The sequence below is a fragment of the Hesperophylax consimilis genome, chromosome 29 (genome assembly GCF_061612785.1).
Source record: "Hesperophylax consimilis isolate HC1 chromosome 29, BYU_Hcon_1.0, whole genome shotgun sequence".
Taxonomy (NCBI): Eukaryota; Metazoa; Arthropoda; class Insecta; order Trichoptera; family Limnephilidae; genus Hesperophylax; species Hesperophylax consimilis.
The window spans coordinates 18,242,698-18,268,196 of record NC_142864.1 but is presented as its reverse complement, the minus strand read 5'-3'; the positions used below and the strand labels follow the sequence as shown (position 1 = coordinate 18,268,196).

General features: G+C 32.9%; 1 protein-coding gene across 12 annotated transcripts in view; it reads left to right on the top strand.

Moving 5' to 3' along the window:
* bt (projectin protein bent) overlaps nucleotides 1-25,499 on the top strand; it is a 278,571-nt gene that overhangs the window by 142,971 nt on the left and 110,101 nt on the right. For all 12 annotated transcript variants that reach the window (XM_089649279.1, XM_089649282.1, XM_089649281.1 and 9 more), the window contains 9 exons: nucleotides 17,388-17,513; nucleotides 18,279-18,423; nucleotides 19,531-19,815; nucleotides 19,899-20,004; nucleotides 20,913-21,073; nucleotides 21,376-21,514; nucleotides 21,697-21,911; nucleotides 22,576-22,782; nucleotides 23,579-23,887. In XM_089649279.1, the coding sequence (XP_089505405.1) occupies nucleotides 17,388-17,513; nucleotides 18,279-18,423; nucleotides 19,531-19,815; nucleotides 19,899-20,004; nucleotides 20,913-21,073; nucleotides 21,376-21,514; nucleotides 21,697-21,911; nucleotides 22,576-22,782; nucleotides 23,579-23,887 (1,693 nt within the window). The remainder of the gene's footprint in view (nucleotides 1-17,387; nucleotides 17,514-18,278; nucleotides 18,424-19,530; nucleotides 19,816-19,898; nucleotides 20,005-20,912; nucleotides 21,074-21,375; nucleotides 21,515-21,696; nucleotides 21,912-22,575; nucleotides 22,783-23,578; nucleotides 23,888-25,499) is intronic.

Below are 25,499 nucleotides of genomic sequence, written 5' to 3'. Positions count from 1 at the left end.
GAAAAATCCAAGTTTTTTTGTTATTGTTGTTATTGCAAACGATTTTCTTTTATCTTGATTTTGACTCATATGAATTGATTCTGTAGATTTAAGTTTAATATTTAAAATTTAATGTGTTGTTATAGTTTTTAATTTTATTCCTTTTTTATGTTAGCTTTTAATTAATTTAGCATTCCCAAAGGATGAAAAGGATTTACGTAAGTAAGTACTTTCTACATTTTTTTACAAATGTTTCATATGGATTTCTTAGTAATAATATTTCCATTGGATTTCTTAGTAATAATATTTCGATTGGATTTGTTAGCAATAATATTTTCATTGGATTTCTTAGTAATAATATTTCCATTGGATTTCTAAGTAATACATATATATTATATTATATTACATAATATTTAAATGATCCGATTTTCAGAGTAACATTTACAAACAACTTTACATTGCAATAACCTCTGGTATTAATGTGATATTGTGTTCCAGTTACCTTTAAAATCTGACTGAGAATATTTACATTATATAATTTATGAATTTCCGAGAAAAAATATATAAAAAGCATATAATTACAAACACATAATTGTTTTAAACCACTCAATTTTAACAAATCTCTACCAGTATCAGATTCGTGATTCCGTCATCAGGAGAATATTATAACTAACTTAAATATAAATATAATACTGAAAGATATGCGTATAAGTGTTGGAATGGGAGGTGAACAAAACGGGAGGGGTACAACACCTAGATATTTATAAATATGTCTGTTAGTGTTTTCTATCGTATGTTAGTTTTAAAATTCTCCTGACGAAGAAAGAGCACTTCTAAAACTGGTAAGGAGGTCTTTAAATTAAGCGGTTTAAAGCACATTTACGTGTTTATATTGTAATTGAGGAATTAGATTCAATAACAACTTCAAAGTGTTAAGAGCGTTCAAAGTTCTTTGAAATATTCACTTCGTAACTACTGTTCAAACTTTTGCACATAGCTCAGTCTATGTAAAACATATAGAAGTGATATTTACACAGCAGATAGAAAAGGCATTAGAAATACCAAAAAGACGATGAGAGCAAAAAAAATTGTGCACATTTAAGTTGTTATTGCAACTAAATCCACAATTATGGCAAGCTGCAAAGTAAAATTCTATAACGATTACATATTAATAATGCTGTGTGCTACTACACGATACGATGATACTACAATAACACTGGATTTCCGAGCAATTTTAGCTTGATTATGCTGGAGTAACCTCGGTTTAGCAATAGACATAAATGATTATTTGTTGTTTTCCCCTATATAATATACAGTATTACCACGAATTGTAAATTGTAGTTCGGCCCAGATGATGTGGGCTGGTATCGTGACGCAGAGCACGAAGATATAGTGATAATATTTGAAGGCAAAGAGGTGTGCCACGTGCCTGCTGACGACAAGTTTGAGGAGCACTGGCGATGGATGAAGGTTCGACAAGGGACAATTCAACTAAATAATAAACAAAAAAATACATTCCCAACGTGTAATTTGAGTCAAGCATAATAAATACCAACCCAATATTCTCATAGTGTCGTCTGAGAGAATTATTTATTGAGAACACTGGAAAAAATAGGTGTGTTTTTGAGTCCCCGGCATTGATCAAGCTTTACGCGGAGTTTTTCGAAATCAGAAAATCTAGAGAGTCATTTTTCTCTTATTTTGAACGTCAAGTGTGCAAAGTTTCATCAAGCATCAAAATTCTGCTTTAGGGTGGGGAAAGAGGAAGGGAGTGATTTTTCAGACATTTACCTTTCTCTCGTTTTGAAGGTCAAGTTTGCAAAATTTCATCATTCTTGGAATGAAACTATAGATTTGTATAAACAAACCCAACCTTCTTTAAGTAATAAGTATAACAGTTGAAGTCCCCGGCGTTGTCCGGGCCTTGCGGAGGGTTTTTTTTTCAAATCAGACATGTACTGTGACTTTCATCTTGTTTTGATGATCAAGCGTGCAAAATTTCATTAATCTGGGAAAAAAAACTGTAGATTTGTATAAAAAATCAAATCTATGTCGCCTGTCCGGTGTCCGCCACGCTGTCGCCCGCCACAGACACTCTTATTTATATAAATAGAAGATATACTCGTATAATAAATATAAAAGATTTTTCTTTGGAAGGTTTCAAAGAAAATTAAAGAAATATATTAACTATGATTATTTCAATACAAGATTAAGATAAAAAAATCATTAATGTGTAAACACTGCACGAGATTCTCAAATGTCCGGATTCAGTGAGACTATGGAATCCCCGATTGGGGATGAAGGATTTCTGAAGGGCGTGGGAGTGGCAAAAGATAGGAGAAAGAAAAGAGGAAGCCAAGTGGCTATTTAAATCTTGTTACAAAACATGGATAAACCTATTTCAAGCAATTTTTCAATTCTAAATGGCGGTCTTAAACCGGGGCGATACTGAGAATGTTTTCCGCTTGGGTTCGGGCAGGTTAAATTACAAACTCAAACAAAAAAATAGTTTTTTATGCATGGCTCAAATTACTTGTAAATATAATATCCAAAATATCCTTAACAACACCCGCCATCTTTACCTACTCATTCATATCTAAATATTTTGTTACACAATCATATTTTAAAAATTATTATTGAAAAATGTCATTCGAAAAGAATAACGAATGAATTATTTTCATTCCATCTGCATAAGAAACTTCATTCTCTTCGCTAACATTCCTTGAATTTCTAAACACAATTAAATTTTTTTTTAAAGAAATTTGTTTTCATTCCTGAATTGATCATTAAAAGAATTAGTAATGGAAAAACTTTTATATTTTTTTAGACCTTATTATTAGTCAATGCTCTAATATTTTAATACACTTGACAAACTACAAGTTTTATTTAAAGTTAAGGCGAAGCATAATGCTAAATCACTATTTTATCACTATCTTTATAACTAATTGGTGTACATTATGAATACCAAAAAATATGCTTTAGATAAATCAAAAGTTTTCCTATCGTTTCACTTGAGTAGAATGCAAATAAAAAAATTAATTACTCAATAAAAAATATAAATGTAAACTACTAAAAATAATATTATTTCAATATTATTGAAATGATTATGAACGCGAGAAGGAAACAACTTTTAAAAATACAGTATCAAAGCTGAGATTATCTGTGACAGTTTCATTTGATTACTTTTTTGCTTTCTTATAAAATTATTTACAAAATAAATAAAAACCAGTTTTGTGCTTGAAATCGAACGTTTCTAGACTCCATTTGTTAAGCGATTTTAATGCCTATTACCTACAATATAAGGTATACCAAGAATATACAATTTTTTGGCTTGTAGCTTCCTTAAGCGTTCGACCATGATCAATTAAGGGCTGTATAAAATTTTTAATTTATCATGAAAGAAATATGTGACAAAAATACGGAAAATATTATTATATATATTATGAAAATTAAAATTATTGGAAAATCCTCTAAAATGTGGAAAAGAGGCGGGAAAAAAACGTATTTCTTTCATTTTTCCGATTTCTAAAATAATTAAAAATGCTTAAACATCGAAATTATGAACACAGAAATATTTAAAACTTATTTTACGTTACAATTTATTACTTCTTGTAAGCATTTTTTAAATTTTACAAATGGTTAACATTTAAAAAAATATTCATTTCCAGAAAAGTAAATTAATATACCTTTAAAAAAATTATATTATTTTTCAACTATGGATTAATTATCTCGAAATTAATATTTTATTTCAAGTTTACACAATTAGAGTTACAGCCCAAATAAAAAAAACACTCTGATAAAAAGAATCCATTAATGAAAAATAAATAAATATTTAAATAAAATCTTAAATAAAGGTTCCCGGTTGAATTCGCCTATTCAAATAAACACTACCACTATTAAACAATATAAAACAATCATTATCGTTTTTATATTCCTTCAAACAAACTCTGCGTTCTACGATCATAATGACAATGAATCTAAAAATTACGAATTACTTCTGCCATATTTATGAAAAATTTTAAAAAAGGTAAGCTATAAAAAATGTGTGATTTTGTTGTTGCAAAGCTTATTTTCATTTATTGGATTTAATTTTAATTGCTTAAGTGTTCCCGTGGATATATTTTTCTAAAATTCTTTGAATATACATATTATATGATTTATGTACATATATTTATTTCTAACTATTTACCATGTTGAAAAAAAACATCAATTTTTTTCTAAATTTTCTGTATTCAATCGACATTTTTATTTAATTCGGATATTGCTTTTACTAACGAAGTATAATCACTCAAAGACAACCAAAATTATGACAAGGGGTCACCATTTTTTAATATCAAAGTAAAGGTAGTTGATCTTCAAAACAATCAAAATGCAATAAACATTATTTTTTTATTTAAGTATTTCCGATTTTTAGTCTCCTTTGTTTTAAAAAATAAAGTATTTATTTTGAATATGCGAAATCAACCAGCAATTTAACAATTTTCATCGGAGGTTCGTATTAAAATAGTGTATTGTAAGATCATAGTTTTTTTTTCTCGCTGTAGTCATAAAATACCCCACAAGTGTAATTAAATGTTTCGAAATTTATAAGTTACCAAAATATTCAAAAAGTTTTAATGAAAAAATGAAGACAATGTTAGTAGTTCTTATTCGAAGTATGATACAGTTAAAAGTGACCGAGGGGAATAGGGTCCCATTAGCTCAGTTGGTAGAGCACTGTCCCGGAAAGACAAGGGTCCTGGGTTCGAGTCCCAGATGTGACCGTTTCCTTTTCTGATTTTTTTGTTTCAGATTTTCGTTTAGAAATCACTAATATTGTCTTCAATATTTAAATATTACAATTTGAGGTTTTACTCAATAAAGTTATTCCGAAAAATAAATAAAAATTTATGTTTTCGTTGAAAATATGAATTTTTGAAATTATTGAAATTTTTGGAATATATTGAAATTTTTGAAATTTTTCAAAAATTTTGAAATTTTTTGAAAATTTGAAGATTTTGAAAATTGTTGAAAATTTTGAAAGAGTCACAAATTTTCAACAGTTCTGAATTTCCTGAAAAACTTATTAAGCTCCGATGGAAATTGTAATAATTTTTCGTGTTCTCTCCCTAGTACTGTATTTGTATTGTATTACTTGTGTGTCCTTTATTTTCCGGGGATTTCTAAGACGTGTGATCATTTTAGGATGTTTTTGACATCAGAAGACGAAAATCTTTAGAAGAGTTAATTCCCGACTGGCCAAGGTTGATGGAAACGGTCAAGATAAAGGTTCGATTTTAAATAAAATGAAGAGTTACGCTGCCCAGAATAATTCTCAACAATCTACAAAATACCAAAAAGCCAAAATGCGTAATAAAACAACTACTTTTAAAGCTATAAATACTATCGTATTTTTGTCAGTTTTTGTGCTTTGTTGAGAGTACAGGGTTTAAATAAGGCAATGGCTAAAAACTAAAAAAGAATTGATGAAATCAATAATTAACAATGATAAACTAAATCTATAATACATGAATGACAAAATGAATGCATTAAGAAAGGGCACTTAAGTTAAATTAATTACACACATAATATTATAACTGATTATCAAATATCTAAAGATAATATTACTTAAGAAGATAATACTAACAAATCTAAGCAAAACATGAAACAAAATAAGACTGTTAAAAAACTTCTTTTCTCAACTGGGATACGAACCCAAGATCTGTCTTTATAAGTAAAGTTTAGATCGATTTCGATTATAGTTTTTCTTTCTCGCTGTAGTCATAAAATACCCCATAGTGTCAAATGTTATTAAAAGTTTCGAAATTTGTCTTGAATCTCTAATTCTGAATATTTAAAAAGTTATGAAAATATCAAAAAGGCAAAAAATTTAAAAAAATATTTAAAAAAATATTTAAAAAATATGAAAATTTCAAAAAATTTGAAATTTCAAAAATTTGAAAATTTTGAAAATTTTGAAAATTTCAAAAAATTTGAAATTTGAAATTTTCAAAAAAAATTCAAAAAATTTCAAAATTTCAAAAAAGTTGTAAATTTAAAAATATTTGAAAATTTTAAATATTCTAAAAATTTTAAATATTGTGAAAATTTCAAATATTCTGAAAATTTCAAATATTGTGAAAATTTCAAATATTGTGAAAATTTCAAAAATTGTGTAAATATCCGAGACAACATCTTTAAAAGTAAGACAGAGATCCTGGGTTCGATTTCCAGTTGAGACCGTAATCTTTTTTTTCTGTGTCTTGTTAGTAAAATCTTAAATGATATATTACATTGATGGGTATAACTTTTAAAAGTTATAGAAAAGTACCTCCAATAAACAAATACAGAAAAAAATTATTTCTGTTGTAACAACTTATTAAAAACTCGTGTTTATTTTTAAATATTTACCTATGCAAATTAATTTATTTAGCTTCTTACAGTCAAAACTAAGTGCCCTTTCTAGTAGCAAAAATAAAATAAAGATTAATCAATAAAAATACAAATTTAAATATTTTTACGGAAGCTTATGGACGGTTTGCCGCAAATCATCAAAAAAACACTCACACATTAACACAAATAAATAAAAAAAGGAAAATAAGACGTTGGAGGCAAATGCATCAAAGAAAAATGAATTGACACTTTGACCACTTTAATAAAAATAATAACACTTCGTTTCAACCACTTTTAATTGTTTAATCTTTAAACTATTTTGATTAATCTTTATAACGAATTGATGCACATTATGAATACAAAAAATACGCTTTAGATAAATTGAAAGTTTTCCTATCGTTTCGTTTGAGTAGAATACAAATAAAATAATAAATTACTCAATAAAAAATATAAATGTAAACTAATAAAAAAAATTTTTTTTCAATAGAAATGTATGAACGCATAAAGGAAACAACTTTAAAAAATACAGTATTATAGCTAAGATTATCTGTGACAGTTTCACTTGATTAACTTTTTTGCTTTCTTATAAAATTATTTACAAAATAAGTAAATTCAAGTTTTGTGCTTGAAATCGAACGTTTTTAAACTCCGTTTGTCAAGCGATTTTAATGCCTATTACCTACAATATAAGGTATACCAAGAATGTACAAATTTTTGGCTTGTAGCTTCCTCTTATGGCCCCGTAGTAAGCGTTCAAAGATGGGTTGAACGCACATTAAAAAACGATAAAAATTATGCGAAAATGGTGAAAATATTTAATAAAACACGATTCGTTTGAAATAGAGCATAAATATCTCGAAAAATGCTTTAGTTGCACTTATAGATATACTGTGAATTTTCTCATGTCTATAACATATTAAATAACAGAACAAAACGTGTTTTCAATAATTTTCAGAGCTTACTTTGCGATTTTTTCTATCGAGGGAATTTCATATAATTAACGTTTTGGTATAACAAATGTAAACACATTATTTTTGGAACTTAAAAACATAAAGATTTAAACTTGTTAATCGGTAAAAATTGAACATGCGTGGGCTTAAGTAAACCCTGATGAGGTAAGCATTTCTCACGAAGCATGTTGGTTGTATCTAAAACAATAAATGTGGTTGAAACGATGTTTTTATTATTTCTCATTACGACATTTTTTTTCAATTAAAAGGTCAAACTTGATGAACTCACGATTTTAAATTCTTTAATACATTTATATCTCTAAATTGTCTTTTAAAAACCCATAACACATCTAACACTGTTAAATAAATCGACCATTCTACCAAAAAAATCACTTGCATTTTGGAATTATTTTCTACTGATTGCTCGTATTTTCAAATGACTGGCATTCGTTGGCTAATATTCGAGAAGGAAAAATTTCCATTACTGTTTTCCTCCGATATAAAAATATATGGCTGTAAAAATCTCAGTTTTAAAGTGTTTTTAGGTATTATAGCTTTGTTAGTAATTTGCTAGCTTTTGTATGATAAGCCTATGCAGCATGATTCACATATCCTTTCATTTTCATCTCGCTCATCTTGTTATAAATGAAGAAATTCCTTCTGAATTCATGGTCAAGCCTATTACATAAGAACATAAGTAATAAATGGTATTTGCCTCATCCTTCGCTGTTTTCTCGTCATTTGTAAAAGCGAACAATTGTTACCAATCAAAGAATTAAAAAAAATTATATCATTCTTCCACTTTTTCAAAACTTATGACTGACTGATCTGAAAATGCTCGTTATGGGGTGTAGTTGCAATATTGAATACGAATCAGTGTGTGGTTTTATTGTGGACTGTAATCAATGTTTGATAGACTATTAGGGTAGCCGTGGTTAACAGTTAGAATTGGAAAAGATTCTGACTTACTTTTGGTCTTTTCGATCGATATTATGGATTCGAGGGACACTACGTGGTCATAACTGCACAAACTTCCGTAATAGATTCGAATTAAACTCACTGAAGGAACAATTAGCGTCTACATGGGGGTGAAAGAGGTCCTGTCATAAATATACAGGGTTTTCCAATAAGATGTGTTATTTTGGATAGCCCGCCATTTCGGTAGATGTTACTTTTGAAGCTGTCATTTTTTGACATTTGACAAGTAGAAATTACGCCATTAATAAAAATGGAACGATACACGCTTCAACAACGCATTGAAATTATTAAAATTCACTTGAGTGAATCAAATGCAAATCATCTTGAGTGATGAGGCCCATTTCCACCTGTCTTCGTCAACAAGAAAAATTGTCGCATCTGGGGCTCGGAAAACCCGAGAGTTATTGTTGAAAAGCCTCTATATCCTCAACGTGTGACTGTTTGGTGCGGTTTATTGTGAGGCGGAGTCATTGGACCTTACTTTTTCGAAAATGAGGCTGGAGCAACAGTTACAGTGAATGGATTGCGCTATCGAGAGATGATTAATGATTTTTTTATGGCCAGAATTGGATGGTATTGATCTGGACAACGTTTACTTTTAACAAGACGGCGCTACGTGCCACACAAGCAACAAACCATTGATCATTTACGATTGAATATCAAAATAACACCTCTTATTGGAAAACCCTGTAAAAGAGAAAGAAAGTTAAATAAGTGCTAGAATCCATTAAAAAGCCATATTTTAATGTAATTCCAACAAGAAGGTTCAAGATTTCAAAATTAAAAATGACTAAGGAATTCTTTCAGCAATATAAAATCAATAAATGGCAATTGCTGAACTTGAAGGCAACACTTTTTCCATTCTCTTAGATTTAAAGAAGTTAAAATATCTAAAATTTTGTCAAACCAATTAACTTGTAAACTTATTTACTAATGTCTACCGACGCCGACGTTTTGATCGTAAGCAAAAAAATCATTCGCAAAAGAACGTAATTATCTTTGATCGTCGTAATTTATGATCGTAAATGATAATAAATTACCATTTGATCGTGAACTGCACATGTCTAAATAGTATTTAAGTCACTATCCGCGTCTGTCTGTTTGTGCGCTTAGTGCTTCTCAACTATGTAACGGAATTTGATAAGATTTTCACTATCATTTAGAGAATTTATCAAGTGGAAAAAAATATTTTCGGACGCTTACATTGCTAACGCTGGCTAAACCTTATGAGATACATCAAAATAATGTACTACGGAATTGTACATCTTAAAGAGGTCTACAAAAAAGTTAATTGTGGTATCGGTCTATCTTAAGGATGAACGCCGGTTACACGTCAGTTAGTTCTCTCATAAAATAAAATAAAAACTTTTTACTTAAACATAACAAAGATATCATTTTTCTTACGATCATAAAAAAATGCCGTGTTAATGTAATTATTCAGTTATACTATTCATCGAGAGGCCTCACATTGTATTGAAAACATCATTTTTCACAATCTGAGTTCGTTCATTTTCACCCATGCATCATATATCATATATCATGTATCACATATCTTCATAAATGTTATTTATGTAAAATATTCAGGTATAAATATTAGTTTTATTTAGTTGTCTAACAACTGGCAGAAGTATTAGCTTTTGTTTGAAGGAATATAAAATTAGAAATTGCACCGAATAACAAGAAACCAACAAGTTAAACTAGAATGATACTGTATGTCCAAAATTGGGTTAAAATGAAATTGCATGCAAAGAAATATTTTTCTAAAAGCTTAATGTAAAATTTTATCAGTAATCAAAATCTTAATTTTTTAAATGTATGTAAACAAATGCAATCCCATTTTGGACGTAAAATGAAAACCAAATCCTTTTTTTCCTTTTACAAAAACAAACTCCCTTCCTTTAAAATGTATGTTCTAAACATTTGTTTCGACTGATAGGTTTTTTTGGATGTTGATATTTTCATCCATGTTAATATATAACAGAAGTATATGTGTCAGACAATGTATGAGTGTGAATCTTAGGCAGTTAAGATTTGTGTGGCATTATATATTTTCTGTCTATCTCTTTGGAGAAATTGTCAGCTTTGTTTCCTATCGAGCCATTTCGAAAGAGTCCTTGCTTTGTCAGTACAGAAAATTAATCTCAGCAAACACAAGTTGTCTAAAATTTACTGTTAGTTGACTTTAATCCTGATGGAAGGGTTCTATAGAAGCTCGTCAAGGACGATGGTTGAAATAAATAATGGAGTGGTTTAAAATAAAGTATACTTTGTTTAATTTATTCTGAAAGACATAAGGATCTAAATGGAATCTGATAATCACTTGAACAACTAATAAAGAATCCTACCTAACTTGAAAAAGAGCTTAGATTCTAGTAGGACTAGCACCATATCGCAATTAACCCCATATAACTAACGTTCGTCAAAATGACGAGCATCAAATGCAAATCTACCTGTATCTTTTGAATGCGTCTACTGAGAGTGTAATAGCCGTCACGAGTAAACGTCTCAGTGGCCGTTAGACTCGTGCGTATGGCAGTTGTGTTTGGTCGGTAAGTTCTTCTGACTACTTCGTCATTTTGTCAAATGGCTAGTTCAATGGTTCTGATGGTTTTCATGATTTTGTTTAACTTGCGCTAAAAATATAAGTAATTCGATTGTCATCGTTAATTTATTTATTTTATCTTCACTGTGTTAAAGATAAAATGCAAGTTTTCCCTATTATAGTTCTGTATTTAGTGTTGAAAGTTGAAATATATCATTAAAAAGTAGTGTCATTTTAGATACGAATTAAGATTAAATTTTCACTTCTTCAATAATTGCAAATTAAATTTGTGACATTATAACTTTATTAAAATAAGTTTATTTAAAATATTGGCAACATTGGTTCATTAAAGTTATTAAATAATTTGCATTAAAAGACAGTTTTTTAATAATTTTGTTTAAATTATAACATCATCATCTTATATTTTACTATATGAAATAAAATCTAATTGGAAAATAGGACTTCAAAAACGAGAGGCCATTGTAGTTAACCAAGCAAGGAATATTTCATATTAATTAAAGGTCTTTCAGTAGAGCTGCTTGAACGGGATGTAGATAAGGAAAAAGCCGTTTATTCACCACCATAATGTGTCATGTTTTAGAAACCTTCAGGTCAGCGTCGTCCTTCATTGGCCGAGCTGATCCCCGACTGGCCTACCCTTCATCCATTCAGGAAGGACGAGGTTCGATTGGAATGGTTGAAGGGCCTCTTGGCATCGTGTTCTGGTCGCCGTAACCTTCAACAAGATTTTGTCTCTTCTGTTCGATGGTTGTTGCATATTTCAGCATCGGTGTCTTCTTGCATTTGAATGCATCGTTTTTTACTGGCACTTTTGAAGGGTTTCATTAATAACAAAACAACATATCATATGAATGAGGTCTCAGACTTTGCTGTGAATTTTTATAATAGAAGGTGAATGAAGCCTGATTCTTATGGAAGGATATTGTTACTGGTTGCTGGTTTGATCGCTAAAACTTCCAGAAATCTAAAGAAACGATTTTTTTAATAGCTTCACATGAAACCCTTCGAAGTGTCTTCTTACTCTTGATTTCTCTGGAATCTTTCCAATTTTTCCATTCTGTAGTTCTTACTATAAAAAACATTTCCTAATTCACTCTCATCGTCTTCTTCAATTATTATTGTATCTGTCTTCGTTTATACACTTGACTGTTTTCAGAAACATCTCAGATTCGTTTCTACACCATATCTTGTCTATCAGGAAGAATCAAAAGACGAAAATGCTAACAAATCTTATGAATTTAGTAAAAATATTTATCACAATTGTCTTTTGAATCTTCGATTTGAATTTTCAATGCATCAAAGGTCGTATTTCTTTTCTTCCTCTCTCGAGATGTATATAATATATCTTATACACTTAGATGTGAAACGCTCCTTGACCTTAAACACTTTTTGTTTTTCTCGATCTCCACATTTCGATTATTCTTCTGGATCTTTCTTCCAATCGTTCTGACTTTCAATTACTTAAATCTCCTTTCGATTACACTTATATATCATATATATGTTGAATGTGGCTTCATTATATCAACTTTTTAGCATTTCTTGAACTCAAAATCGTTTATTCTTCTGGAATGTACTTCAAAACTACCTAAGAACTGTTCTAAAATAATTATTCAATTATTTGTATTCATATTCACCTTTGCAAACAATACCAGATATATATATGAATATTTTTAAATGCAGATTTGATTAAATTTGAGTAATGTAAATATGCAATCACTTTTATTTCTTAACCATATTGTAATTAATACATTTATACCAATAGATTATTATAATTGTATTAACTAATAGATTTTGAAGTGTTTTAGTAAATTCTGTTACAGCGCTCATAATATTAGTAAAATAAATAAAGTGATTTAAATATTCGTATATAATAGAAACAAGGAAGATGAGCCATGAACCACACCAACCGCATGACTTCCTTTGGCGCTGCTTTGATGGCTGACATAGTTGGACATGCCACATCTCTAATTGTTTCAATTATCAATTTCAATGTTTCATTTTAAATTCTTGTTTGTTTGCACCATCATTCGGAATGTACAAATAAAAATCATCTGTGATGTTCACCATTAATGCATTTCTCCTTCTATATACATATTACTTGTATACTGCATCGACAACTCGTCGACTAGTTACTCCAGCTCAGCTTTTCGGGATGGCAGTTCTTCAACTAATTTTATAAACATTGATATTGAAAAATTCTAAGTTTGAGACGATGATTGCATGTTATTGGTGTTATACCTTCCAAAATAAATTAAAACTCGTCCAAAAACAAATGTATTTTGAGGCACAACTGTAAAATACTTGACCAAACTGAATAACTCCATTTTTAATCAAATGATATTGCAAATATCTAGTACGGACATATGCTAATTTATTTTCACTCGGGAGATATTTTCAATTTGTATGGACATTTCAGGTGACTAATTATTGCTTATAATAATTTGTTATCAGATATAATGCTATTATTCAGTTCAAACTATACTCTCAAAATAAAACTCTGTATAGAAATTCAATATCAGTGTTTAAAATGTGTTTATTTATTTTTTCAAAAGCACTTCTGACTATGTTTCTTTTCCAGAATTCTCTTAATCTTTTGGTGTTTTATTTCATCAGGAATGGCTGCAATCAAGGATCATTTTAAATGTCGTGGTTTTGCCATAGATCTTATAATACTTTTAATATTAGATAATAGAAAATAATACACTGTAGCATGTCTAGGTAACCACGATAAGTTTCAAATTGAAACTATTTAATACTTATGTAAAAGTGAACGAATATTACTATTTACTAATCATTTGTGCAACGTTTGGTAACTCTCTCAAAATGTTTGAAAATGCAACTTGATTAGGCAGTCGTCCACGGGTCGGTAAACATTCGACAAAAACTGAGTGCAGTATATCGGGAGTCTACCGATCCATATGTTTGTATTGGGCCCTGCAAACACTGCTTCCCGTATTCGGCTAGCGGTGCCAGTTTTCAATCACTCCTGGACATTACTTGATCTCTAGATTTCCACATATCTTTTACCTTCGCAGAAGACCATCCACACAACTCCAAAGGATGACTTAGGACGGGTTGTTTCGGAAAATTTGAACAATTCATCAAATTTCAACGTTCATTTTCGGGTTCTGTGAAAGACTTATTCAAGTTCTGTTTTTATATCATTGTAGGCTAGTTGCTTGACAAAACTGAAATAAAAACAGAACTTGAAAAAGTCTTTCACAGAACTTGAAAATGAACGTTGAAATTTGATGAATTGTTCAGATTCTCCGAAACAACCCGTCCTTAGTCCCTGAAAGAAAATAATTTATTTCAGGGCCTGCTGTGGTGGAATAAATCTAAAAAAAACATGAACACGAACTTCTAATTATCATTTTTACCAAACAGATTTCTTTTAGTTATAAATGATTTTAAAATATCATTTTTTAAATTCCACAAACTCGTCGTAACTTGGTGACTTGATTCATAGTTATTTGTTATGTTTACGCGTCATTCGGCCGTCTTCTCAGTCTCTTGTCAAATTACTATTTTTATTAATATTTTAAATTACCTGTTACAATAGTACCTACCCCTGACGATGATAATAATATAATGACATTCAGTGTAAAGTCGGTGAATGCAAAAACAGAAATCTGCAATACCGATATTTTTCTGAGCTACAAGCTGGCTTATCTGCCGTGCGCAAAGATCATGCAACATATTATTTGATAGTTGATTTATGCATATTACTTTGCACAAGTCGCCCTGTAAGGACGAGGGAAATGTTGCACGGCGCAACTATTCCTATATCTTTACAGCACTCGCTTTTTGTTGATTCCTCCTATGTCTGTGTTCCTTACCTACCCTTGGGACGACTGCCTTATTTTAACTCAATCAAAAACTAGGCTTATTTATCAGACATTTTGTGTGACAGACCGTTACAGTTGACATTGTCACAAATCGACGATCAGCGCCATTTTGAAAGTTTTGAATAATTTGAGATTATTGTCTTTCGGCCTGTCAGCCTTTGGATAATTTTAATCGACGATTAACGGAGAGACCCTTATAATGTAAATACATCAAAATTGCGCTAGTCGTTGATTTGGGACGAGTCAAATCGGACGGTTAGTCTGAAAACTGGTCATAAAACTTCTAGTTGGATTTTAATTAAAACATATTTATTATATATTTATGTGCTATTGAATTTTGTAACCACATTATTGACAGTAGTGACGCCCCTGCCTGTACAAATAATTTTGTGAAATGGGACACTATACACTATTTTCAAAATTATTTAATAATTTGTTTTATAAATCTCAATCTTAGTCGACCAAAAAAGGTAAAAGAATAAACTAAATGTTTTTTAAATCTGTCTTTGTGTGCCTATCTAGTTTGTCGATCTGTAATTATTGTAATGATGATAATTTATAATTATTATTACTGTATGCATATTATTTTGAGAGAGGTACCTACACAACTAACAATAAACAAATAAAAAATCTTTTGCCAGTACTTGGATGGAATATTTGATTATTCTAATGAAGAAAATGGAATTGTTTTTTAAAAGTTCAAATATTATTTATTGAAAATTAGCTGTCAGAATAAGATATTTATTTTTTCGCATTTTTAACAAATATCTTAATTTTATAAAACACAATGGGTGGATTACAGTCAAAGGTGAAAAGCAAGGATAGCATTAAACAACACGTAGTAAGTCAAATTTTCTTCGTGTGTTGGAGGTCATAGTGCAATGCTGAAGTTATTCTGCTAGTAAATTAGTTAACTGAATGTAGTACCCTCAAGGGGAGTCACTTCCATCGGTTCTGTACAGATATGCCAATACATAAACTACTCTGTAAAAAGGGGGTTATATGTGATTGGTTTATTTATGGGTTATATATTGTGTGACGTGTGTCGTGAAGTACAGTTTCTATTTATCCCCATTTACAAAGTTCCCAGACCGATTTATATACCATCAAAACCAGGGTAAAAATTAACAATTTTGCTTACTTTACGCATTATTAAAATAACACTTCATTTTAAGTTAATTATTACAAGACACAACTATTTACATCGGGGGATACGGTAAAAGATGCAATAAAGTTACTTTTTTTCCAATCAAAGTTCAAAATGGTTAAAAAATGTTTTGACAGTTTCGCCAATGTATTTCTTAAGTTTTTCTTCGGGTCAATTTGAAGGTTAGGAAATACGCATAGATTATTTAACCCAAAGTAAGATCCCAACAACCTATTTTGTGCATGTTTTACCATCTCCCCGAAGTAAATAATTGTTTCTTGTTGTAACCAAATTGAAACGAAGTGTTATTACAATAATTTGTTAAGCGGAATTCTACAATTTTTTTTTAAAAGCTTAGTGCTTCCTTATTTGTATTGAAATCAAACAAACTTCAGCAGTTAGAAGTTGTCACTATGGCTTGTTTAAGATATCTACCACCGGCAGAACAGATATTCTAGCACAGCATAGCATCATAAGAGGAGGATATATAAATTACAAACAATACAAAACAAAATGAACCTTTCTCTGTCCAACTGGGTAGGAATCCCGTTTCAGGACAGCCAAATTGTGTATTTAGTACATAATATTCTTACAATGAAATGGCGATGCTGTCAAAACAAATTTTGAGAACATTGTTGATTGCATTCGAAGTGATAGGATGGTTTCTTTATCCACGAAAGAATCGCAAAGATGTAATTTATTACCAGGGTCAATTTGGATAACATTAGTAATTGCATTCAGAACAGATGAATGGTTTCTTTCGGGATATCACAAGTCTGAGATTATTTCCAGGGCATTTTGGAGAACATTTACAATTGTATAGTTAGAGTTTCCACATTTATAAATCAGTATAAGACATATGAATCCTATAGTACTTTTTTTTAGAATTTCTGAGGTGATTTTTACACATTACTAGACCAGAATATATGCCGTATGACATATGAATTTCCAATTTTAAAATTTCGAATTTTTATTTATTAAATGGCTAGTCATTATTATACAGTAATTTTAATTTAAATAGTAACAACCATGAAGATCAAGTATAAGGAACAAAAATAAATATATATTATTGCATCACCAGGTTTTTTCACAAATTCTCCAATTTAAAAAACCTCCAGTTCAAAAAAACACTGAACATTAAAGTGATAGATTGAAAATCGACTCTGATATCATTAGCTAGCGGTTGGAATAATCTGGACACCGACCTTGAGGTACCCACCTTAAACGCGAAAAACGCCATCTATGGGTAACCTAATAAACTAATCTAGTGCCATCTATGGGTGAGCTCTTACACTAATATCAATGATATTACATTTAAATACTCTTGTTTGTTTACATCTCTTCCAAAAGTTTAATATAAGAAATCTTGTACTATAAATGATTGATTAGTCTGTCGTACAATTAAAAGAAAAAGTATATAATCAAATATTCCATGTTCTAAGTGCTGGCTGCAGACTAACAAACGCTAACGCAGTACGTCACGATGACGAGTTTTGTTGCATTATCAATGTATGTGGGTTAACCTTTGTGTGGCTTGGTGATGGTTGCAGAAGGCGGAGACCTTCCTGAAGCCGCTGGTTGACCAGTTTGCCAAGGAAGGCAAGGACAAGTCCGTCAAGTTCGACTGCAACTTCAGCAAGACCAACTGCAAGCCCAAGTGGTTCTGCAGGAAGGATGTAAGTTTCCATTTCTCATAGTATGTATTTCCATATTTATGTAATATTTTATAAATTTCTAGTCAATTATAATATTGAAAATTGTATTTGAAATAGATAACAAGCTTTTACAATGTCAAATTTTTACTTTGAAATTATCATGTATGTATGCATTAATGAAATGCATTCCAGACTTCTAAATCCCAACTCTGCACGCTGCAAATTGCAGTGCACTTCAAGGTAGTCATATTTTCTTTGGACTGTTAATGTAGTTAGGGTTAACAGTTTTTATAAACTGCTTTTATGTACTGCTTTTATACTTCTAACATTAATCTTAATATTATGCCAATATGGCAAAAGTTATCAAAGACCATATTTTAAACACGGCCATTATCGCAAGTGATCTAACCTCAAATTTTAAACATGGCTGCTAAGGCTAAAGTGGTCTAAACTAAAATTTTAAACACGGCCACTAGAGCAAAAGTGGTCTGACCTCAAATTTCAAACCTGGCCACAAGCGAAAAAGTGGTCTAACTTCAAATTTTAAACACGGCCACAAGCGAAAAAGTGGTCTGACCTCAAATTTTAAACATGGCCACTAGGGAAAAACTGGTCCAACTCTAAATTTGCACAATTGGGAAAAATGCAATTATTTTTTTAATACTTTTTTTAAATTGAGTTTAGGGTATTATTTGTCAGTCAACATTGTTTTTATGATTTTCTTTAGATATAAAAATTGAATACATTTTTTTATTTATTATTAATATCTTTTTGTGGACTTTCCAGGAGCTGTTTGCAGGGTCCAAGTACAAGTTCAAGAATGAGCAGGACTCATACCTGCTCATCATCATGGGCCCCAAGGTCGAGGATACTGGCAAATACACCATTGAGATTGGCGGTGTCACCTGCACTGCCTTCCTCAACGTTGAAGGTATTATCCTAAGCTTTTTTTTACCTATTTACCTTCGAAACCCTTTTGAATTTAAAGAAAAAATTTCAGCCAGTTTTTTCTTTTTTCCTTATTGTTAGATCAGCCAAGGCCGACTAGAGTATAGGCCTGATTACAAAGTCAGCGCTGTCACTATGTAAGCTTCACAATTTAAAATAGTCTAATCACTCTGTTTATTTAATATGCTTGCGGTAAAACAACACAAATCAGCAGCAACAACGAGTATCAACAACAATTGTCATCATTTGCAAACTGTCGTTGCTCGATGGCACTGGCTTGATGACGTTACACTTCAAAATCTGTTGCGCGCTGAGGCCTGTACTGCAGTAGTTAGCCCTCAAGAGCACCTCTGTAATGAGGTCAATAATACATACATAGGTACACAAATAATCTAACTAGAAATTGATCCGTCTATTGAAAACGATAAACAATCTCTCTATTGAATAAAATAGGGACCAAGGCTTCAGAGAATTTACAAGCTAGTTTGCAAATTTTTTGAGTAGGAAGATAAAAAAAATTTACATTGAAAACATCTTGAAGATAAAGATCAGTTTTGGTATCAATTTCTTGTCATTCCACTTGATGCTCTGAGCAACTAGCGTCATTGATCCCTTCGGCACCAATAGATCCCTTCGGAAAAATTGATCCCTTCCGAAACATTGATCCCTTCGGAAACACACCAAACGCGCGCACAACATTTTTACACAGTTGATATTTGTCACATGAGAATGGGTCGTTTTAACGTCTCGTTCTTGAGTTCATCAGCTCGACTGTGGAACGATTTGCCGGCCTCTGCATGCATCACGCATCATCGTTCCTCCACACTGCATGCCCAAAGTTGACTTAGGCCATAAGGAAAAATATTTTCCTCAGGAGTTTCCTGTAGGGAGTTAAGCAATTTTTTTTCGATGAAATGAAGTAGGTACTTACGACAAGTTCAGTTCTCATTCAATTTATGATAGATACTGGAAATTTATTTTTTAGCGAATGTGTTGAAAGACAAGTGTGTATTTATCTTGTGAAAAACTGAAACCAACCAAAATGATTAAGTGAACCTAATCTCCAACTACTGCATATTCCCAATTCCAGAGGCCGACCCGACCTACACCTTCATCAAGCCCCTGTTGAAGAAGACAGATGGGTACACCAAGCACGAGACCATCCTGGAATGTACCATCAGCAACAGCATCGCCCCCGTATCATGGTACAAGGGCGACGTAAAGCTGGATGACGGAGACCAGTTCATCATCTCCAAGGATCTGTCGGGCATCTGCAAGCTGATCATCAAGTCTCCCAAGATGGAAGATGCCGGAGCATACTCTTGCAGGATCGATAAGCAGACTGAGAGAACTGACACTAAAGTTATCATTGTCGGTGAGTTCCTTTTTATTGTTGGCTAGTGATCCACGCAATGCTTCACATAATACATAAAACTGATTAATGTTGTCTATTTCCAGAGTACCCGTACAAGTTCACCAAGGTGCTCAAGTCTTTGCAGCACATCGAGAAGGAAACCATCACACTTGCGTGCGAGCTGGACGATGCTGAAGGAGACGTTCAATGGTAAGGACATCGCTCAATCTCATTAGCTATTAAGATTACAAAAGAAAACTATCCAACACGGACGAGAGGCTACAAACAATGGAACAATCGTTTATTAAAGTTTTTTTTATGTTAGCGCCGTGCTGGAGGCCCCGAGGAAAATAGGTTACCATTTTAAGAAAAGAAGGTAGAGGAAGTTCTGGGAAGGAAAATGGGAGAGTGGGTATGTATCTGGAGGTCAGTGAGTGCAGAAGTGACGAAAGTATGAATCCGCTGCGTTGCGAGGCGACGGGTTGAGAGAGTTCAACAGGAGAGATCCAAGAGGTCCAAGTCTTCCTCAACCGGCCTTTCTTAATCAGGCCTGCTACGCAGCTGGTGGGCAGGCGCATCTGCCTCCAAGACCCGACCCGGCTAAAGCTTACTCCTTGAACCAGGGCGTCAAATCTCACCAAACGTAAAGGACCATTTAGGGTGATCTATGGCAGAGGTGTTGACTATCCAATAAATGGTTCAATTTGATTTTTTAATCTTTTTTGCAAGCAGTCTGTAAAAAGTGATTGTTGCATTTACATAATTCATATTAGAAAGAAGGCTACAAACACAATTAACAGTGTGGAAGATTTCGTCAATATGATCTGACCTTCCATGGCCAATTTGGTCTTGCAATCAAAACTGAATCAGATCTTTTGAACAGATCTGGCTTTTCATTCCTTCATTCTTCTTCGCATCCTTCCTCTTTCTTGTCTATTACAACTTTTACCAGTATCTCAAAACTTCTTAAATTTGTAGATTCAATCTTCCAACTCGAGATTTTACAAAATGCTGCCCATCAGTTCAAGATAGGTCAACAGAATAATAAGAAAAATGTCTACACAAACATTATAATTGTTGTTTATGTTTGTTGCTAATCTCCATTGTTTGTCATGCAGGTTCAAGAACGGCGAGGTGATAAAGCCCGACAAACGCATCACCATCGTGAAGGAAGGCCGTAAGCGAAAGCTCATCATCAAGGACTCCAAGGTCACAGACGCCGGCCAGTTCAAGTGCGAGACCAACGCCGACAAGACCGAGTGCGAGCTCGTCCTCAACTGTGAGTTTCGATTTGTTGACCAGTTGACCTTTTAACTTGTTGACCTGAAAACCTATCGACCTTTGAATTTTTCCTATTGACCTGTTGACAGTTCACACATCGACCCATTGACCTATTGGTCTGTTAACATGTTGACCTATTGACCTTTTTACCTTTTGGCCTGTTAACCTTTTCACCTATTGACCCATTGATGTGTTGACCTGTTGACCTGTTTAAATGTTAAAATAATACTCACTTTTATATCTTGAGATGATTTTACTTGTTTTTTTTTTTACTAATTTCCTGTAATTGCTCGATTTCAGACTCCAACCGCTTCAACAAGAAGTTGAAGGACACCGAGGCCATCGAGAGGGAGAAGGTCGTCCTCGATGTGGAACTCCAAGATCAGACAGCCGAGGCCGTTTGGTCCTTCAATGGAGAACCCATTGTTCCATCAGAAAGGTATAATAAACACTCGTTAAGCATTGGAAGATGGTAGTTGATCCAGTAAATCGTGTAATTTAAAAAGGGATAACAATTTCGCACAATTTCAGTGTGCGAAAACACCGTCTACATATCAACAAAAATAATAATGCTTCTGTCACATAAGCTAATCACACTGTTATGTTGTTTTGACCAAACAGGGTTGAGATCAAGAACCTCGGTGGAGGCAAGCACCAGCTCATCTTCAACAAACTGGAGATGGATGATGAGGGAGAGATCCTGTGCGAGTCCGGCAAGCTGAGCAGCTCTTGCAAGCTGACAGTGAAGCAAGGAGAGTCCAAACCAGAGCTGGACTGCCCAGATGAGTTCGCTGGACCTAGCGACAGGCCTTTCATCATGGAGGTGCCTTACAAGGGTACGTACTGAGGAAACACAATTTTGCAATCAGGTTGAAAATAGGTTTCTACAGAAAATTTAATCGGAGATGGAAATTCTTCTTTCATCTTTTACTTCTTTTTTTTTTAAAACAGCGTCATCTGTTGGACTTAAAAGCTACACGCTTGTTTCTCTATCAGCACTGAGCCACTGAAACGCGTGGCATTTCTCTATTCCTATCGACATTCAATATAGATTGCTGTATCTTTCTGGCAGTAAGACCAGTGATTCTATATATGAAGAGAGTTCAATTATTTCCTAATAGGAGAACTGAGATCACCTTGTGAACTCTTCCCTCTTGGCGTTCAGGTAACCCAAACAAAGAGGGACTTCCGATGGGAAAATCCTCACCGCAACATTATCCTTCAGGGGATCCAGGAAAATAGGAGCCTTACAGAACCTGGAAACTAACTTAAATGAATGCGGTTAATTGGGATATAGCACAATGGCCGCATGGCCTGAGTGCTCACGGGAACTATCCGTGTACCGTCTCCGCTTTCACAAATAATAATGATGATAATTTTCTAATAGAATCACTCCCGATGCGAACATACTTGACTTAGATTAGATTCTCCAAACAACCATTCTATTCCAGTTTCTTCGTCACATATTTATATATTCATATTTTAACGCCATCTCCCCAGTTACCGGCACCCGACAGACGCCCGTGGAAGCCAAACTCATGAAGGACGGCAAGCCGCTGCCCATCAAGGAGGTGGAAGTTGTGGTGGACACGGATAAGATCATCTTCAAGGTGAAGAAGCCGAGTCGCGACCAGAGCGGCCAGTACCAGATCAAGTTGAGCAACGGACAGGGCGAAGACATCAAGGATGTCACGCTGACAATGCAGAGTAAGTTAAATACTATTTACACTTATCACAAACAAAGGTAGTCATGCAAATGGTAGCTTGTCTTTAAACCGTTAAAAAATCCCTGCAAAATCAATTACACATTGCCATTTTCAATTATCAGTCTTCGCGTGACTGTAACTCCTCTCTCTTTCAAACATCATGTTATCGTTTAATTGATTCAAACAGAAATATTGCTTTTTTTAAAATTTCTATTGATACAAGAAAATTAAAAGTATACAGAATTAAGCCAAATAATATGGATGTAGTATATATGCACAATGAATGGATAACATCCATACTAATTTCATTTGTCTGTGCGTTGGTCCTGTGAGAAATCTGTTTCAGTGAATCTGTTCACATTTGCTTTGAATTTAAGTGTCATTTTAAAAATAGGAACTGACGGGAAGCCCGAGGAAGACATGGCACGACCAAGTGAATCAGATACTTGAGTCGGGCCATGTCAAGAGTCAGAATAATAGTATGTATGAATGTGAATGAGGCAAGGAGTGTGTGCCAAGACCGAGTTGTTTGGCGGTCCGTCCTCTCTGCCTACCCCTGTGGAGAAACGGCGTGATGATTAGTTAGTTAGTTAGTTAAGAGATGAATGAAAAAACTACTTTTCAATAACTTAATTAACAATTTTTCTAATCTGTCAGAAGTTAGTTAGTTAGTTACACTTTCATATGTAGGACCACTTGAAAATCAATTATCAAAGTTTCTCTTGTACGCATTGCACAATCTAAAATGATATGGAATAGGATTTAATAATCTAATACTCTGATGCCTTTTCCAACAGACGTCCCGACACCTCCGCTGAACATCGACGTCATTGACGTGATGCAGAACTCTTGCACCGTTACCTGGAAGCCGTCTCTTGACGATGGTGGTTCTCCGATCCTCAACTACATCATCGAGCGCCAGGACATGTCGCTGAAGGCCGGTTGGGACAATGTGGGCGAGGTTGCCTTCGGGCAGCTCACACTCTACAAGGTCACCGATCTGATCGCCAAGAAGACCTACAAGTTCAGGATCCGCGCCACCAACAAGCTGGGATCCAGTGAGCCGGGACTCTTCGGAAAGCCTGTGCTGGCTAAGGATCCTTGGGGTATGTTACACGAAAAACCATGCATAACTCATCATAATGTAATTTTATTTTTTAAATTGTTAATGGTATTATAGACAGCCCTGATTTACTCAGCCTAATCACCTTTCACATATCAACAGGTACTACTCGAACCAAAATTATTTTTATTTGCAGCGACAATGTTAGGACTGAGTCATTTCGATACTTGTTTGTACCCGGATTGCCAATACTTTTGCAGAAAAAGTATATGTATTCACCTGTTCGGAATAGAGTTACAAGAAGGCTATAATAACATACTTCCATAATAAAACTAATGTTAGCATAATAACATTCTTCTGTTCCATAGAATTTAAATAGCAAATTTTACTTCACGATTACTATTCCACAAAATTATTATGTATATTACATGTTTGTAAAAGCTCGTATCGGCGTATAATTTTAATTGATAATATATTATCAGCGAAACTTACTGATTTTCAGAAGGTATGAAGATATAGAGTAATATAATACCATCCATAGATTGGATCCAAAATCAATCAATATATATTATAAAATTAAGCGTACAATGTGCGTGCTGCTAAAGAAACGTGTCTCGGTACTATCAAAGGAGTTATATGGTGTGGTAGCCCTCTATCCCCCATCCATGAAGATGGGCGTGCTTTTGAAGATATAAGGGCCCAGAACATTCTGGAATGTTCGGGAATAGTATGGAACGCTCGGGAACATCCCAGATCATAATGAAATAAAAAAGGGATTACAGGCCGTTTTCTGCAAAACTTTTAGTAAATTCGAAATCGTGACAGTACATTGATATCTCTTAATAGTATAAAACAATGTCACTATCCGCGTCTGTCTGTTTGTGCGCTTTGTTCTTCCAAACCATGCAACAGTAAGAGAATTTCTTCCGGAAGGTTTATATATATAATCCATGAATTTTATATTTATTGAAAGTCACGTCAGCTAGTATGTAAAAACTAGCAAAAATATGCAAGCATTGGTAGTATTTAAAAAAAATTGAATACATGGAGAACATTTGACGAAGTCACCCTTACTACAGGTATAAAGAGATCGCAATTCAGGCAATCATGAAATTTCGTGTTTCATGGGGTCATCTTATGTGGGTGTTGATTCAATGACGAAACACATATAATAATACAGTGTTCACGTCCTAGATGTGACCGTATCCTTTTCTGATTTTTCCGTTTCAAATTTTCTTCAAATATTATCTTCAATAATTAAATAATACAGTGTACTTAACTTGAGCGATTTTCGGCATATTATGCCAAGTTTGTAAAACGTTTTGAGCGATGCCATAATGAGCCAAATTTATAGAACCTAAAAATATGGATTAAACGGTGAAATCTTGGTGGATTCCTGAACTGCAGTAAGCAGTTTAATACGTTTCGATATGAATATTTTGAGGAATACTATTAATTTAATACTATGGTAAATGTATATATGTGACGCCAAGTATTTTATTATTTTCTGTTATAGTTTAATCGCTTAAAAACTGTCCTTTGTACTTTTTGCTAAATCAGGAGCCAAATCTTCTTTATCGTAACCATTAATTGCATTTTCAGACAGTTTAAGAAGTATAAATCTAATTATTTTTGTATCGACAGTCATAAAATTC